This window comes from Canis lupus, chromosome 20 (genome assembly GCF_048164855.1).
Source record: "Canis lupus baileyi chromosome 20, mCanLup2.hap1, whole genome shotgun sequence".
Classification (NCBI taxonomy): Eukaryota; Metazoa; Chordata; class Mammalia; order Carnivora; family Canidae; genus Canis; species Canis lupus.
Genome location: NC_132857.1, coordinates 38,553,940 through 38,571,113, shown reverse-complemented (window position 1 = coordinate 38,571,113; position 17,174 = coordinate 38,553,940). Strand labels below are relative to the sequence as shown.

The window sequence follows — 17,174 nt, the reverse complement described above, 5'->3', positions numbered from 1 at the left end:
TTGAGCTCATTTATTATGTGCTATCAGAGATGTTTTCAGCTGTTTATCACCCCCCTGATTCAATCAGTTTTACTGGAGCATGGCAATTAAATATGAAATGTAGAAATTAAATAATGCTAGTCAAATGGTTTTTAGTTTATCCTTAAATTTCTGTTTTCTTGGGTCACAGCCTCAGCATTCTCTGAAAGATACCTTGGTATGCCATCTAGGGAAGAAAGTACATACCAGGTAACACATTTAAAATAATGAAGAAAGAAGAGAATATTCTAAAAATTCAGTTAAATTGCAAATATAGGTAGATTTATATTCATACATATAGATATTCATGCTTTCCTTTATAGGCATCCAGTGTGCTACATAATATTCACGGCTTCAAAGAAGAAAATATATTAATAATTCATGGGACTGCTGACAGTAAGTATTGTATTTGCTGCTGCTGTTTGATGGGTTCTAACCTTGAACAAAGGGGTTACATCTAAGAACTCGACAAGAGGCCCTGTAAACTTTTTGAAGAAGATAGCAGAGGATAGTGGCACAAGAAATCTGACATGCGACAGAAAGTAAGGAGGAGGAGGTCAGGACGACTAAGAGGAAAGAAGTTGTGAGCCTCGATGGCAACACCATCCAATAAAACTTTCTGGGATGATGGAGATGTTCTGTATTTGTGCTGTGGAACACTAACCACCAGCCACATATGGCTCTTGAGTACTGGAAATGTGTTTAATATGAGCAGGAACTGAATTTTAAATTGTTTAATTGTAATTAATTAAAATTCTAATAACTACATATGGCTACTGACTACCACTATGGTGTTATTCAGCACACTGTAAATCTAAACAAACTGAGAAAACATCAGGACAGCAAAAAGATGCCAGCACAGAGATAAAATTCTAATAGGATAACTCACAGTTAAAACAAAAACTTTTTAAGATGCATATTTATATCACTTCTCCTTTTTTCATCACTTTAAACATTGGAGATGGATGTGATTGATATTACTAGTTATAAATATAATTTTATATATTCACTTTGAAGTGTTTAGGGGTCAAAGGGTTTTTATATATATAAATTATATATATTATATAATATATATATATATATATCACATTAGTATATATTATAGGGATCCCTGGGTGGCGCAGCGGTTTAGCGCCTGCCCTTTGGCCCAGGGCGTGATCCTGGAGATGCGGGATCGAATCCCACGTCAGGCTCCCGGTGCATGGAGCCTGCTTCTCCCTCTGCCTGTGTCTCTGCCTCTCTCTCTCACTGTGTGCCTATCATAAATAAATTTAAAAAAAATTAAAAAAATATATATATATATATGTGATACTTTACAATAGAGGGATGCATATTTATAGCCCCATTCACAGATGAGAAAAATCAATTTCAAGGAGGAAACTGATTTAACCAAGGCTATCTTGGCTAGTGAGCAGAGAGTCAAAGCCTTGAAACAGTATTTCCTAATATCGAACTACTTTTTGTTGGTCCATCTTGTCCTGCCTCAGTAGTTTCACCCCATTTTACAGAGACTATCACTAAAAAGGTCTTTTTTTTTAAAGACTTATTTATTTATTCATGAGAAACAGACAGACAGACAAACATAGGCAGAGGGAGAAGCAGGCTCCGTGCGGGGAGCCTGATGTGGGACTCAGTCCCAGACCCCAGGATCACACCATGAGCCAAAGGCAGCTGCTCAACCGCTGAGCCACCAGGCATCCCAATAAAAAGGTCTTATAGCAAAGGTTGTATCAGCTCTTTAACTTAACTTTAAAACATGCCAGGTCATGATTAGAGTTTAGATGCACTGTATATGTGTGTGTGTGCGCACGTGTGTATTTGACTAAATGGGTAAATAAATAGGGGAGAAGAGACAAAAACCACTCTTAGGTAGAATTCCAAATTTATGTAGGTATAACTCCCTTATGGAGGCAAAGCTTAACTTTCTTCTTACTCTTTCAGAAAGGGTTGCTCTTTGTAATTTGCTTCTAAAGAGTACTGTATGGAAAAGGGAAAAAAAGAATACTTTTACAATAAATACCATCTCAGCCAGGTGGTCAAGGTTAACATTAACAGTGACAAGTCATGTAGATGGTATGCACCCTTAATATCACTTTATGAGAATGACACTCCCTCTCTCTATGGTCTTCTCCCAAAAACCTATAACCTCACTCTTCCCATGAGAAAAACATAAGACAAATGCAAATGAGGAACATTGTAACCCATAATTCATTAGAACTGTCAAGGTTATCAAAAAAAGTCTGAAAATTTCTCCTCGATCAGAAGAGGTTAAGGAGTCATATTTAAATGTTTCTTAGTTGTAACAAATGGACCATGATAATGTGAGATATGAACTATAAGGGGAACTGAGTAAGGGATCTACATGAACTCCCTGTACTGCCTTTGCAACATTTTTTGAAAAGCTACAACTATTATAAAATTAAAAAAAAAATACTTAGATGATGCCATACCCATCTTGGATGAAACATATATAAAGACAAACATTTTGACTGACATTAGAATTTTGTCCTAAGGTATTAAGATCTTACATGTATATTACTAGTAACAAAAAGAAATTAAGTGCTGAGTATATTTCAAAAACATGCCAAAAGATTTTAATGTTATATTAGCTGTTTTTCACAGAAGTATTGTGCAGCAGGTGTTATTACTCTTATTTAACTGACTGGGAAAATAAATACTACAGAATTTATATAACTTGCCAAAAATCACACAACTGCTAATTCATGGAATGGGCACTGGAATCTGGCATGAAGGCTCTTTTTCATTGTGCTCTTAAGCTTCAATTGTAAGAATAAATTTGGGGTTAAATTATTTCAGGTCTGGCCATTACCCTAGAATATATTAGTGGTATTCAAATTCCTCTGTTAATATGTTGCAGCTGTTAAGGTAAGTCATGTTCTTCCAATCTCACTTAGTCATAGACCTAGTTCTTCACTCTCTGGTAAAATGGAAGCAGGGGTTCAGCATTGGTCACTTCAAAGGAAAAGCACAGACATACACAAATACATGCACACACCTCCACACACCTCATATGGGCCTGGCAGATTATAGGTGCTCAATCACATTATAATACTACCATTATTAATATCAACCTCAGGAACTACTAGCAAATTAGTTCACTAAGACAATAGGATCCTTAATGTCTCTGTTTTAGGAAATGGACAAATGAAAAATATTAACAGGCTTCACACCAGAAACTAAACAGAAAAATATCCAACTGTACCTTTGTACATTAATCTTTTCAGCTGCATCTGTGCAGAGAAATGACGGAATCCTTTTCAGACTTTTTCGATAACATTTTACTTTAGTCATTGCCCCCATTTATCAGCATTTCTCCTAACTTACATTTACTGAGCAATTTGCAAACTCATTTAGAAGTACCTGGTAATACTCCCATTAAGTGTAATAGGAAGATGCTGGAAAGATCTTGGGTAGATGTTGAAAAGATTAAATGATCTTTTGGAATATTTTGTCTTCTATGTGATAAGATTAACCAATATCATAGAATCAGAATGACAAAGAAGCCGAAACTATTGTCAAGACTGACCTAGTTTGACAAAGACACTTAAAAAAAGTTAGCTTAAGAGTGATTTACAGAAGTTTGAAGATGCACAAAGTATAGGCATAAATAGCCAGGCAGCATATGAGCAAATTGCTGTTCAAATAGATCTGAATGAATCATCCAAATATCCGTAGCTACTTAGGGCAGTTCTACACAACCCCGGTCTACCGTGATGCATATTTCAGAGGTTTGGATCAGGTTCAGGCAGAGATGGAGGCTAGAAAGAAACAGGAGAAACCAATATGATCCACATTAAAAACTGAACCCTTGGCTAATGAGATGTAGACTCTAATTTCTGAACATGGTATAGTTTTTTCTAATTTAAAGGAAAACAGTGAAAAATAAATAAATAAATAAATAGATAAATAAATAAATAATAAATGAATGAATGAATGAATGAATGAATGAATGAAAACAGTGTATCTAACTGAGACTGGGCCCCAGTAGATCCTCAGAAAGGAACAGAAAGATGGTTTGCTATATAACTATGAAGGTAGGCATTCACTGCATTAAAATTGTATGACGTATTGTGAACAATTAGAAATAATAAAACTTAAAGACTATCCTGTATTATAAGTAAAGCCTTAGTAGCTCCTGTTTGTTTTTTTTGTAATGTATATATTTTTTTGTAAAACTTAAAGTTTTATCTGCATGTATCTTACCAATTTTCAAAAGTTAATGACAGGTATCCGTCTTTTAAATGTGAAATGTATGCAAAGTATAATACTTAATCTCCTTGAAAAAATGATATAAAAAAGTTCTGATCCTAATAAATGCATTCCTATCAAGTAATAGAATTTAATTTCTTGCAGCAAAAGTCCATTTCCAGCATTCAGCAGAATTAATCAAACATCTAATAAAAGCTGGAGTGAATTATACTATGCAGGTAAGTCACTTTATCACAAGACTATGTTTCCTACCTTGCTTTTTCAGTTGTGAGATACAGAATACAGCTTCTGTACTGTTCCATCCCCCATGCTATTGTTTTTTAACAGTGATTTTTAGGTACCAAAGATTCCTAATTATGCTGAGAAGGTAGATCAGCTCAGGCTTTACAAGTAAATTGCAAAAACTTTCAAGAATGTCTTTTTCTTCTCAGGCTTTTATTTCTATCGCTAATAATGAATTGTTTTAAAGGAGTCATGTTCTACTTCCCTTCTAGTCCCTTTTTTTCCTCATTTTCTATTACCATTATCATAAAAGGTAGGGAAAAAAGTAGTTTGAGGAGATCTTGAGAAAAAAGGAGAGAGAAAAACACTTAACATCTGCGCATCCAACCACATGTAGTGAATAGTACCAGAGACTTGCTTCATAGTGGTCACAGTGATAGGTGGGTAAACAGACTTTACACCTTTGAGGACTTTCACTCAGGGAGGAGTCACAGAAAGGAGAGGAAAATAAAAAGGCAATTTTAATTTTTCAGCATTTGAAAGAAATAAAAGTGGTTCAACATATCTGTTAAGCCCAGGTACCAAGGTTAGGATGATGAAAGAAAATGATTAGAGATAAATAGATGACAGATCAGGCCACAAACAATGTGAGGAAGCAGAAGGCTTTACTTAGATCATTGAGGCACTGTTTAAAAACTGTATCCCCAGGTTCTCACACATATACTAAAATTGGAATGAAACAGAAGATTAGCATGGCTCCTGTGCAAGGATGACACTCAAATCTGTGAAATGTTCCATATTTTTTGTATGTAATTGTTCAATTAGTGTTGTGCATCTGAAACTAATATAACACTGTATATTAACTGGGATTAAACTAGTTAAAAAATTTTTTTAAAAATAAAAAATCAGTAAAAGTGATGTCTTGTTAATAGTAAAAAATACAAATTAAAAGAAAAAAAATAAAGAAATAAAAACTTTATACCTAGGAATTGACAAATATTTATATTTGTGATTTTAGAAAAAGTATTGTCATTTATATTAGAAGGGACAGGATAAAAAGAAAAAATATATGGGACAAGGTTAGTCAAGGAAGGCTTTGTTTAAGACTACTGCAATAGGGGAGAGAAACTAAACTCTGTTGAAACATAGGGCTGGAGAGTTTTTAGTAACTGGGGTGGAGGGACTCACAGGCCATCTTCACTTTACCAAAAGGAAAAGTACACTGTTTATGACAGGAGGTAGTTTTACAACGTGGAACAAGGGTTCTACCCTCCCACAGGGAGAGGGCTGCTATCCCTTTTAATATTTACATTAATATTTACATTTCACAGAGATGGTGTTTCAGTGCTTGAGAAAGGCATTTCCTAAACTGTAAAACTGGAAGATGATTTACATACAAAACACAGAATTTACAATCCGTTTTCTAAAATAGCTCTCAGCAAAGGAAGGTCAGGGCCCTACAGTCAGGAAGAAACGGAGTGTTAATGCTTTTCTAGCCAACATGAACATAGAAAGCTCTACTTTCTTTGACCAATGAGCTCTAATTTAAATACATAAAAAAACTATATTTTGTCTCAATTGTTGACAATCAAAGGATTGTAACTTTAAAAAGAGTGGAAACTTTGGCATAAAAACTCCAGAGTTATATTAGGTTAGATGTTGGTCTGATGATTACTTGCCAAAGTTTTATTGCCACTGGGACTAAACAAATGAATTCTAGAGGGACAGTATCTGCTTTGGTAACTTCAAATCTCCCTCCCCCCTCAATATCTTAGGTCTACCCAGATGAAGGTCATAACATATCTGAGAAGAGCAAGTATCATCTCTACAGCACAATCCTCAGATTCTTCAGTGATTGTTTAAAGGAAGAAATCCCTGTGTTACCACAGGAACCAGAAGAAGATGAATAATGGACCCTATTTATATAGAACTGAAGGGGATATTGAGGCTCAATGAAACCTAACCAAGAGACTGTAATATTGTACATGCTCTAGAATTTCAAGGGCAGCTGAAGGAGATGACACTGGAACAGCACACTCAGAGACAATGAACTAGAATTTGCATACAGATGTCCAAGTCTACTGTGTTGCCAAGGGTGCAGAACCTGTTTCTTTGTGTAAGGAAGGTCAAAGGGTTGGTTTCCTGGGAGAAATTCGTTTTGCATTAAAGTAGAAGTAGTGCATGTTTTCTTCTGTTATCCCCACCCCCAATTTGTTCTGTAACTAGTTGCTCTCATTTTAATTTCAGTGGCCACCATCATCTTTGCATATGATGCACACTTATCCAGTATCACATCCCTGATCTTTGATGGCTGAGCTGCAACCTAACACTTCACTGTATCTTTACAATAAGTGCAATTCCTTGTCTATTATTATGCTTAAGAAAATATTCAGTTAATAAAAAACAGAGTATTTTATGTAATTTGTTTATAAAAAGACATTATTAAATGGGTCCAAGGTCTTGTAGAAATATGGATTTCAGCACCTTCCAGAGTTCAGCCAGTTATCAGTAGATACAGTATCTTTAAATCAACACACGTGTGCATATACAGTCAATAAATCTATCTTAACATGTTATTCATGCTACAAAGGATAAACTTCTAATGAATTAGAAGAGATGCTCTTTTACAGGCTATAACGGATGCTTTGTTTAATGAGCCAAAAATGATGAAACCTTTTTTCCAGTTCAGATTCTAGCTATTGCTTTCCTATAAATGTTTGGGTTGTGTTTGGTATCGTTTTTAGTGGTTAATAGTTTTCTAGTTGCAATTTAATTTTTTGAATATGATACCTTGTCACATGTAAATTAGATACTTAAATATTAAATTATAGTTTCTGATAAAGAAATTTTGTTAACAATGCAATGCCACTGAGTGCTATTTTGCTCTTTTGGGGGAGAAGGCTTTTTTTTTAAACACTTGGTCCTTTTACTTCTCTCTCTCTCAATGCAGAATCAATTCTCATTTTCATTGTAAAAGCAAAGAGCTGGATTATTTCATTTGCCAGTTCCTATTTAGTATTCTATGCCTGCCCACTTCATCTGTTACTGTTTAATTTAAATCCTTCTGGTGAGAATTAGAAATGAAATATTTTTTATTCATCAGCCAAAAAGTTCACAAACAGCAGTGTTTCCTATTTAATTTGAGTTGAAGGCACAAATGCATTAATTCCTGTGCTGTATTGACTTGCAGTAGTAAGTAACCGAGAGTATAAAATAAACTTGACTGTATGAAGTCAAATTTAAGTCATGAGAATATTAAATTTGGTGACTAAAATCACTTTGGTGACTTAAGTGATCTTCCAGAAGATGTCTGAAAGTGTAACCAAGCTTAGAAGTTTAGATCAAGCTAGGCAGTGTACCGTGTTTTTGTGGTTTCTCTCAAATTCCTCAGGACAGACTGGATTATCATGACATGAGAACACCAGGAGGAAGCTTAAAAATGTCACAGAACTGTTCAGTAACTCCCATTTTCTTGACGGATCAACCCCAAAATCTGAGTATTTGGAAGCATATATATTGTTTTTTGGATATTCAACTTTTCTTCTGGATGCTTTGGAATTGTGTCTTCATTGCTCTGCTGGATTCAGTTTAAAATGGGAAAGGCTCACTTTTCTGAGAGACCCATATCAGGTCTTTTTTCAAGAATAATAAACACATTTTTTAAAAAATAAGTTTAATGTTTAAAAGGAAAGTTTTGCCTATTTTATTAAGATGGAAATTTCTTTTTAGGCTGATTTGAAGTCCAACTGAAGCTTTTTAATCAATATTTTAAATTTCAACCACTAGAGTTTTTTATGATGCAAATAATTATGTTGTCTGAAAGATGTGGTTTTATTGAATGTCTATTTGAGCAACATTTTAAAAGTATTTACCTTTTACTGTTTACCATTTCTCTTGTTTTATTACTATTATCAATGTTTATCTATTTTTCAATTAATTTAATACAGTTTCTAATGCGAAAGACATTTGTCTGGAACCCACTTTCACCTTAAAGGCTAAATGGACCTCAAATGAAGACATACTGTTTAATAGGAAGGTGGACATTTTTCATCTCCATGATTCTTGTGAGTTTTAATCACTGGGCCACTTTAGAAAAGGGAATGGTCACCAACACAGACACCAGCTATTAAAGGAATCATGTAACTGAACTTTCTCCTTTATACACTTGCCTTTGGTTGTAATCCAACTATTTCACATGGATTTGTGCATTCTAAGGTTTTCCTAGAACCCCAGTAGCAAGCTTTTCAAGTGTGATTTGCCCTTTAAAGTTTAAAAAGAACTCAAAAAATTCTATAAAACAGGTAAGCAGTATCAAAGCAACCATAAACACATAACCTGTTGAAACTATTTTAAAAGAGGAAAGACTTGTTTCCCTTTTTTTTTTTTTTTTTAATGTTCATTGCCTCCACTGAAGTCTCCAATTCAACAGATAGAGACTAGGGAGACTATAGGATCTGTTTGAGTTTCCTGGGAAATAAAGAAGATGCTCTTCAAAACCTGGGTCTCAAAACCAAACACACACACACACACACACACACACACACACACTTAAGGGTCTCAGTTCACCCTGAGAAAGTCTTTTCTGATTGAATATTTAGTATAGAAATTCCCTTTGAGGGTTGTGCACATTCCAGTTGTAGTTCTACCAGGATGAGGTAGGTGACTGGATCATTGGTCTTTACCATACAGGGAATTATTGAAGCTGCTGTCTTCAAATGGTAGGCGCTGAAACAGAAGAATCTAGGACTGAATTGCTCTCAAGTTCAAAGGTCACTGAGGGCACACAGCTTATATAAAGAATCATGTATGAAATACCTCTTGCGTCGCTCCTCAAATGCTTTCACCATCTTCACATCGCACAGCAACCAGCAGTGCATAAATAAAACCTGAGCCCTCAGCTGCACGCTCTTTTACTTTCTGTTCTGAGGATTCTCTGACATCATGTTACCTCTCTACTGGAACCAACACACATCATTTAAACATTCCAAGTCTACAAGAGGATGTTAATAACCCACACTGAAGTCCAGTTAATGGAAGACAGGAGCAGTTGACTATATGTTCTGTGTGGTCCTTGAATCGTTTCTCGACATAAAATACACATGCAACAGGCCCTTTGTGGGGAAACCTTTCTGCCCACAAGATTTTACCACTGTGAATACTATAGAATGAACAAGTAAAATCAGAATAATGAAGTGCTTCCTTTTCAGTTAAGAATAAGCTGTTTTTACCTAAAATTTCCTGGATGCTTATGAAACACCAAGCATGTACTAAGTGCTCTACTTTCATTGTCAAATTAAACTACTCAACACCCCCTGATGTAAAATGATACCCTTTTTTACAAATAGGAAAATGGAGTCTCAGAGGAATATGTAAAGTGTTCACATTTACATAACTAATGAATGAAGTAGCCTAAAACTTAGCTCTAGCCATCTGAGAAGCCCCTGTTCTCAGCCATTCTGCTTTATAGGACTCTTGAAGTAGGAGAGGTTTCATCTAAGAAAGGATTTTGGTTATTTAAATATACAGTTCAGATATTTTTGAGAATGATTGGATAGCAAATATACTGAAAGGTAAATGATAGGCTAGTGTTCCACTGTAGCCATAATTGAAGCTACATGGATTCCCTGACATCAAGAGGACTTATGTAATATTAAAATACACTTTATTTTAGATTGGAGATATGCAAGAATTATTCCCATCCATGGAAACCTTTGCCTAGAAGACAATGTCTATATGCCTAGCATATCATTAGTAAAATCCCTTGCTCTGACATTAAGCCAGGAACATCCCAAAATCATTCCAACAGGCATTTAAAATGTGTTGATCAAAGCACCCAGGTTTTTGAGCATGAAAACTCCACCTAATCTTCAAACATTAAAATCCAGAAAGCACGTTGCAACATTTAGAGCCTTAACTGGCATCCACAATAATACTTGCAACCTGACTTAGGAAAATTGAATTACCTCCCACTTTTCTATCACTATAGGAAATAGATTTTTTTTTTTTTTTTTACCACTGATCAAATCTACTAAGGACAGTCATTTCATTTGGCAAAATTCCAGCAATTTGGAAGAGAGATTAAAAAAAAATCTCCTTTCTCATCAAAGACAGGCAGATTAAAAAAAAAAAAGAGGTCATATCAAAGTACAATTTTGATTTTTTGTTTAGACTTCCAATTAAGTTTAAGACAATCTGATAACAAGTATGGAAGGCTTTTGATACAGCAGCTTGGGTAGAAGGAAAGCCTCTGGGCTGATTAAAACAATCTGTTGTCTATCAGACTTAGCACCATTTTTATCTAAGTAATCTTTGGCATGAGTGAAGCTTAACAATACAGAAGTCCAAAATCATTAATAGAAGAACAGCTCACATATGTTCAGTATCTAGGTTTTTTGTCACATAATCAGCAAATGCTCAGACCAACCATGTGAGACATTGTTCTCTGATGAGATCAAGATTCAGAGAGGTTAAACAATTTTCCAGGGGTCACACTGCTTGTAAATGACAGAACCAGGATTTGAACACAGACCATATGAACTCAAAGCCTTCACATGTTGATAATCCTATCTATGAATTTTTTTAGCCGGTAAATTCTTAAAGTTCATCATGCTTATCTTCAGATTGGATTACATTTTCAAACCCCTCACTATTCAGTGTTGCCACTTAGTATGCATCTGATTTCAAGTAATTCAACACTAACTTAGAGGTGGCTTAAATACTTATGACCCAGTATGTGGGCAATTTGGGAATCAGAGGTTTGTTAGAAATAGAGTCTTGGGGTGCCTGGGCGGCTCAGTTCATTATGTGGCTGCCTTTGGCTCATCCTAGATCAAGCCCTGCATCCAGCTCCCTGATCAGTGAGGAGTCTGCTTCTCCCTCACCCTGCTTGTGCTTTTGTGCTCCCCCTCCCCGCTCTTCAAATGAATGAATGAATGAATGAATGAATGAAAGAGAAACTAAAAGAAAGAAATTAAAAGAAAGAAAGAAATGCAGACTCTCAGGCATCACCCAGACCCTCCTGAATGACAAACTTAAAGGCAACAGATCCTCAAGTCATTTGTATGCAAAGTTGGAGAAGCATTGGCTTAAAGGACCAGAACCTTTCTTTACTCAGATCACAAGGAAGCTGAAGTTGGGTGCCTCTAGGGGCAGTTTAACAGATCAGTGAGGAAATCAAATCACAGTCTCTTCCCTCTTCTCTAGCCTCTGCTTATAATTTGGCCCTTTCATTAGTTTCAAGATAACCGCAAGTGCCCCAGACAGTATGTGCGTTCACAGCAATATCCCAGGATAGACAGGAAGGGAGTGACTGTGTTTTTATCAGGAAAGGTAACTCTCTCCGGAAATCTTGAGCAGAATTCCTTTCGAATCCTTTTGTCCAGGCTTTGGTTGCAAACCCATATGGATGAGTATGCCAGGCTGGGAAGTCACACATCTGAAATTGCAATCTCCTTAGTGAGGGTGCAACAAAGAACAAGGAGAATGGCTGTAAGATAGGTGCCCAGAAGGGGCACAGAAGAATGAGGTAAATGCTACCAAATGTGGTAAAAAGCCTGAATACAGGCATTTTCACTAGATACAGCTAAAGGCATTGAGCAGTGAGGAGGAGTGGGGTTACACAGACCTTTTGTTTAAAGGTGTCTTACTCCCAGAAGACCCTCAAAATCTGTTCTGTCCTCTATTCCTAAGAGTTGGTATACTCTTTCCTAGCTGACATTTTCTCTGTTCACCTTTGCTCTTCATTATCGACGCAGTTTCTAGTGCAGGCAGGCAGTTTTGAAATTTGATTGCTGTGCTAGCAGTCCCATTTTGCAGGCTTTATTTGCTCTAACACGATTTATGATGCCTTGATTATCTCCGTATGGCCTGAATTGCTAGTCACACCATTAATTCTCCTGATTGATGGATTACATAAGGCATATTCCGATGGGAAAAGCAAAGGAAACACAGGTAACCCAGCCTCCCCATTCATATGCACTTTTAATGGGAGTAATTGTCATTACACTCCAACTCTCTATCCCTTTAGGACACCATGTGTGACTTTTAATGATCTGTATGATGTAATTGGATTTTAAGCCTCTGGGGAGAACAAGTTGTAAATTATCTTGCCTAGGATAAATGGAAAATTTCAACTTCAAGGTTGACTTTAAATCATGTGATAACAAAAAATTTATTTTGCACTTACTATGTGCCAGGTACTGTGCTGTTTGATACAACATTAGATCTTTTTTTTTAAACACTTAATTTAATTAATATGTCAAATGTATAAATGGGTATTTTAGTTCAAATGTTATAGCTAAAGGAGTCATCACTCACTAAAATGTATCAGCATATTCAATCATGTTTTGATTTTCACTGAGTCATTTGTAACTCTCCCTTATGGTCTATGCTATCCCCTTGGACCTGCTCCTTTGAATAATCATCCCATAACAAATTTACTGGGTTTTTTTCCCCCCAAGTCAAAAGGACTCTGCAGCCCATGGTCACATTGGATAGCAGTGGTCTGTATGCAGTTACCTATCCCACTATCAATTTAGGGAAATTTGTAGTAAAGTCCTGCCATTTCTTGACAATTATTTCTCAATTCAAATAACCTCCTGAAGAGGGAAACTGATTAAAAAAAAATGGGTTAAGTTTAATTTTCTAATCTTGTGTGTTAGCTTTGTTTTAACTAAAGGAAAGAATATCCTATAGAAAGATTAAGTATTGCCAAAGAATAAGAAATAATAAATAAAATGACCCACTGCCCTAGCTCACCACCTTAGGATTTCAGTTGAGTGTTTACTCAGCTTAGACCCCAAACCAGTCATATTCTTTGTGTTTTACCAACTTTCTTTTGGTATGCTTTCCTCATTCCCCAAATCCAGGAAACTGTATCATTTGACTGCTTTTCATTTGTTTCCAAATTGATAGGTATTAGTAAAAGGAGCTAAAAAAAATTGGTTGTGAAATTATATATATATATTTTTTTTTTTACCTTCATCTGGACTCCTTACAATATTTGTAAATTTTCTTTAGTTTATCCTCATTCACTTTGTCAAATTCTAGCATACCTCTCAGTTATTTTGAATTCTTCTCAAAACCTAAATTCTCTCATTATTCCACATCATTGAATATAATGCCTCATTCATGTATACTTTTTATATGTGTGATTTATACACTACCCTAGCCTGTTTGTTATTTGCTAAGGAAATAGAAAGGTAATAAAAATAGCTAACATTAACTAATTGCTTTCTGCCGAGACCCAGTGAAGCCACCTGAGCCCCTCCAGGCAATCTAGACACCTTTAAACTTTAGCAAATAACCTTAGCCCACATGATGGATTAACCAACCTTTCTTTATATATCTATACTTTGTGTATTCTTTCCTAAAAAGAACAGAGAATTTTGGCATACCACCAAACAAAAACCAGACCCCTTACAGAATCCCTGGGCACTAAGGGACCATACTCCCTTGTATAACTTCCCAGCACTGGGATAACATCTGTCACTGGCACCATCTAGTCTGTACATAAGCAAGAAATATTATGACCACTGCATTCCCCTTACTGATTAACTGCCCTTAATCCCTTTAAAATTCCCTGGGCCAGAGAGAAAGCTTGGAATTGGCCTTTGGATAAGAGTCCACCTTCTCCCCCAGGTTACCAGCTTCCTTAGAAAAGCTTGTATTTCTTTCCAGTGAAAACTCATCTCTTGAGTAATGGCTTTTCTAGAGACAGGCAGCCGAACCTGAGTTTCAGTAACCCCAGGATAAGCTCATTAACAGACATATTTATTTCACCTTTATAGCAGCTGCAGGAATTAAGTATAATCACTATCCCAGTTTTTATATAAGGAAACTGTAAGTTTAATAAAGTCAATTTACTAAAAGCCAATGGCTTAGTCACAGCAAGACAGGCTAATTAGTTCAATGCAAGAAAAAAAAATGTTAAAGAAATAAAGCTGGGACACCTGGAGGGCTCAGTGGTTGAGCATCTGCCTTCAGCTCAGGTCATGATCCCAGGGAGCTAGGATCAAGTCCCGCATCGGGCTCCCCACAAGGAGCCTGCTTCTCCCTCTGCCTATGTCTCTGCCTCTCTCTGTCTCTCACGGGTAAATAAATAAAATCTTAAAAAGAAAGAAAGCTTTCTTACCCACATGATGTCATGCACAGGCAGGTGTCATACATATGGTTATACTCCCACTGTTATCTGAAACACCTGTCTCCTGGCTGTAACTTCAAGGTTGAAGGAGACGCCCAATAGAAGCTTTCAATTGCCATCTCTCTGAAGTGATACCATCACACCTGCCTGTAGGCCGTTTTTCTGGGCAGCTCTTAACAGCAAAGAGATTGGAAAATTCAGGAAGATAAAGGTATCATTTAGGGAGTGCTATCACTGGCTCAGTCCCTAATGTTGAACATGATACATTTCAAGCACTCCTTTGATTTTCCCCATATACAAAGCACAATGGACCCTACTCCAAGAGACATAATCCCAATTCTTTCCTGCACAGAGCCCAGGATTTCTGGGAGGATAGGGTTCAAGATGGTACTTAGATCTTGAGCTCACCCTTTCTCACAGACAAATCCACAATGACATATGCAGTAATTTTCTTAGAAAAAGACCTGAAGGGTGATTGGATGGCTCAGTCAGTTAAACCACAGATTCTTGATTTCAGGTTATTATCTGGGGGTTTTGAGATGGAGGCCCAGGTCCTGCTGAGGCCTGAGCTTGGAGGAGGCTAAAATTCTGCCATCGCCTCGTGCACGCCCTCTCTTGAAATTAAAAAAAAAAAAAAAAAAAGACTTGGTAACTAGATGAACTGAGTCTTCACAACAAAAGACGAAAGGGCAACACCCAAAGGGGTAAAAGACGTAGGGTCTCATCAAAAAAAACAAAAAAACAAAAAAACAAAAAAACAAAAAACAAACAAACAAAAAGACACAAACCCGCAAAACAAACTCTTCAGGGGTAGCAATCCACAATCAGAAGGGATCTCTAAAATGCAGTACTTTTTTCCTGAAAAGCGAGGGCTCTGTGTTCCACATCAGGCACCCCAAATCCTACATCCTTCACAGAACAGGCGAGAACCCAAACTCCTGGCTGTGAAGGCTGCCAGTAAGGAAGCACAGGAAAACCACAGAACTTAGGGAGAGAAGAACCACCCGTGAAGGGAAAGGAACCAGGGGTAGTGGAAGGGGAGGTGGGAGGGGGGATGGGGTGACTGGGTGACGGGCACTGAGGGGGGGGCACTTGACGGGATGAGCACTGGGTGATATACTATATCCTGGCAAATTGAACGCCAATAAAAAAATACGCAAAAAATAAAAATATATATTAAAAAAAAAGGTCTCATGCAACTACTCACCTGCGCCAGGACACGGAGCAAAACATCTTTGAAAAGCCCCCAGAGGGACGCCTGGGTGCTCAGTGGCTGAGCATCCGGCTTGGCTCAGGGCGTGGTCCCAGCCTCCGCACCGCCTCCCGCAAGGGGCCCCGCAGGGAGCCTGCTTCTCCCTGGGTCTCTGCCTCTGTCTCTTGAATAAGTAAAATCTTTAAAAAAAAGAAAAAGAAAAGAAAATAGAAAAGAAAGAAAAGAAAAGAAAAGAAAAGAAGAAGAAAAGAAAAAAAGAAGAAAAGAAGAAAAAAGAAAAGAAAAAGAAAAGAAAAGAAGAAAAGAAAAGAAAAAAAGAAGAAAAGAAGAAAAAAGAAAAGAAAAGAAGAAAAGAAAAGAAAAAAGATAAAAGAAAAGAAAAAAGAAAAGAAAAGAAAAAAGAAGAAAAGAAGAAAAAAGAAAAGAGAAGAAAAGAAAAGAAAAAAAGAAGAAAAGAAGAAAAAAGAAAAGAAGAGAAGAAAAGAAAAAAGAAAAGAAAAGAAAAAGAAAAAAAAGAAAAAAGAAAAGAAAAGAAAGAAAGAAAAGAAGAAAAGAAAAGAAAAGAAAAGAAAAGAAAAGAAAAGAAAAAAGAAAGAAAAAAAGAAAAGAAAAGAAAAAAAAGAAAAGAAAAAAAGAAAAGAAAAGAAAGAAAAGAAAAGAAAAGAAAAGAAAAGAAAAGAAAAGAAAAGAAAAAGAGCACCTAGAGGATATGGGATACCCACTTACTAATCCCACAGTGTCTGTGGGAGCGGTGGGAGCTCGCTGGGAGGGTCTCGCCGCAGCAGAGGCACTAACAGGGGCCAGACCGCGGCCTCACCCGCCCCCTCACTCGCCGCAGCACCTTTTTGAAATTCGCGGCAGCGGTTGGGCACCAGCGCGCATGCGCAGCTCAGGTCCGGCCCATACCCCGCGGGGGGCTGTAACCGCTGGGAGCCTGAATCTAAGGTACAAGGTGTTATGTCCTAAAATATATAAATATTATACATATGTATTATATATGTAATATATGTTTTATTATATTTTATTTATTTATATTTTATTATATTTTATTTATTATATATTATACCTTATTTTACATATATATAAAGCAAGGTATAATATGTTACCCACGGAGGAGGGGCACGATGGCGGAAGAGTAGGGTCCCCAAGTCACCTGTCCCCACCAAATTACCTAGATAACTTTCAAATCATCCTGAAAATCTACGAATTCGGCCTGAGGTTTAAAGAGAGACCAGCTGGAATGCAACAGTGAGAAGAGTTCGCGCATCTATCAAGGTAGGAAGACGGGGAAAAAGAAATAAAGAAACAAAGGCCTCCAAGGGGAGGGGCCCGCGAGGAGCCGGGCTGAGG

The 17,174-nt window shown here is 36.7% G+C and overlaps 1 protein-coding gene, 1 long non-coding RNA gene and 1 other non-coding gene across 9 annotated transcripts in view; 2 read left to right on the top strand and 1 right to left on the bottom strand.

Annotated features, from left to right (window-relative positions):
- DPP10 (dipeptidyl peptidase like 10) overlaps positions 1–8,141 on the top strand; it is a 1,275,784-nt gene extending 1,267,643 nt beyond the window's left edge. For all 4 annotated transcript variants that reach the window (XM_072788965.1, XM_072788964.1, XM_072788966.1 and 1 more), the window contains 4 exons: positions 170–228; positions 342–414; positions 4,393–4,466; positions 6,246–8,141. In XM_072788965.1, coding sequence (XP_072645066.1) covers positions 170–228; positions 342–414; positions 4,393–4,466; positions 6,246–6,380 — 341 coding nt within the window. In that variant the 3' untranslated portion in view covers positions 6,381–8,141. The remainder of the gene's footprint in view (positions 1–169; positions 229–341; positions 415–4,392; positions 4,467–6,245) is intronic.
- LOC140611887 (uncharacterized) overlaps positions 1–16,673 on the bottom strand; it is a 160,596-nt gene extending 143,923 nt beyond the window's left edge. For all 4 annotated transcript variants that reach the window (XR_012013199.1, XR_012013200.1, XR_012013201.1 and 1 more), the window contains exons 1-3: positions 16,547–16,673; positions 15,819–15,987; positions 14,603–14,783 (exon numbers count right to left, since the gene is read on the bottom strand). This is a non-coding gene — a long non-coding RNA (uncharacterized lncRNA). The remainder of the gene's footprint in view (positions 1–14,602; positions 14,784–15,818; positions 15,988–16,546) is intronic.
- LOC140612187 (U6 spliceosomal RNA) lies at positions 5,169–5,274 on the top strand. The gene has a single exon (XR_012013493.1). It is a non-coding gene; the product is annotated as a U6 spliceosomal RNA (small nuclear RNA).
- Positions 16,674–17,174: the final 501 nt, after the last annotated feature.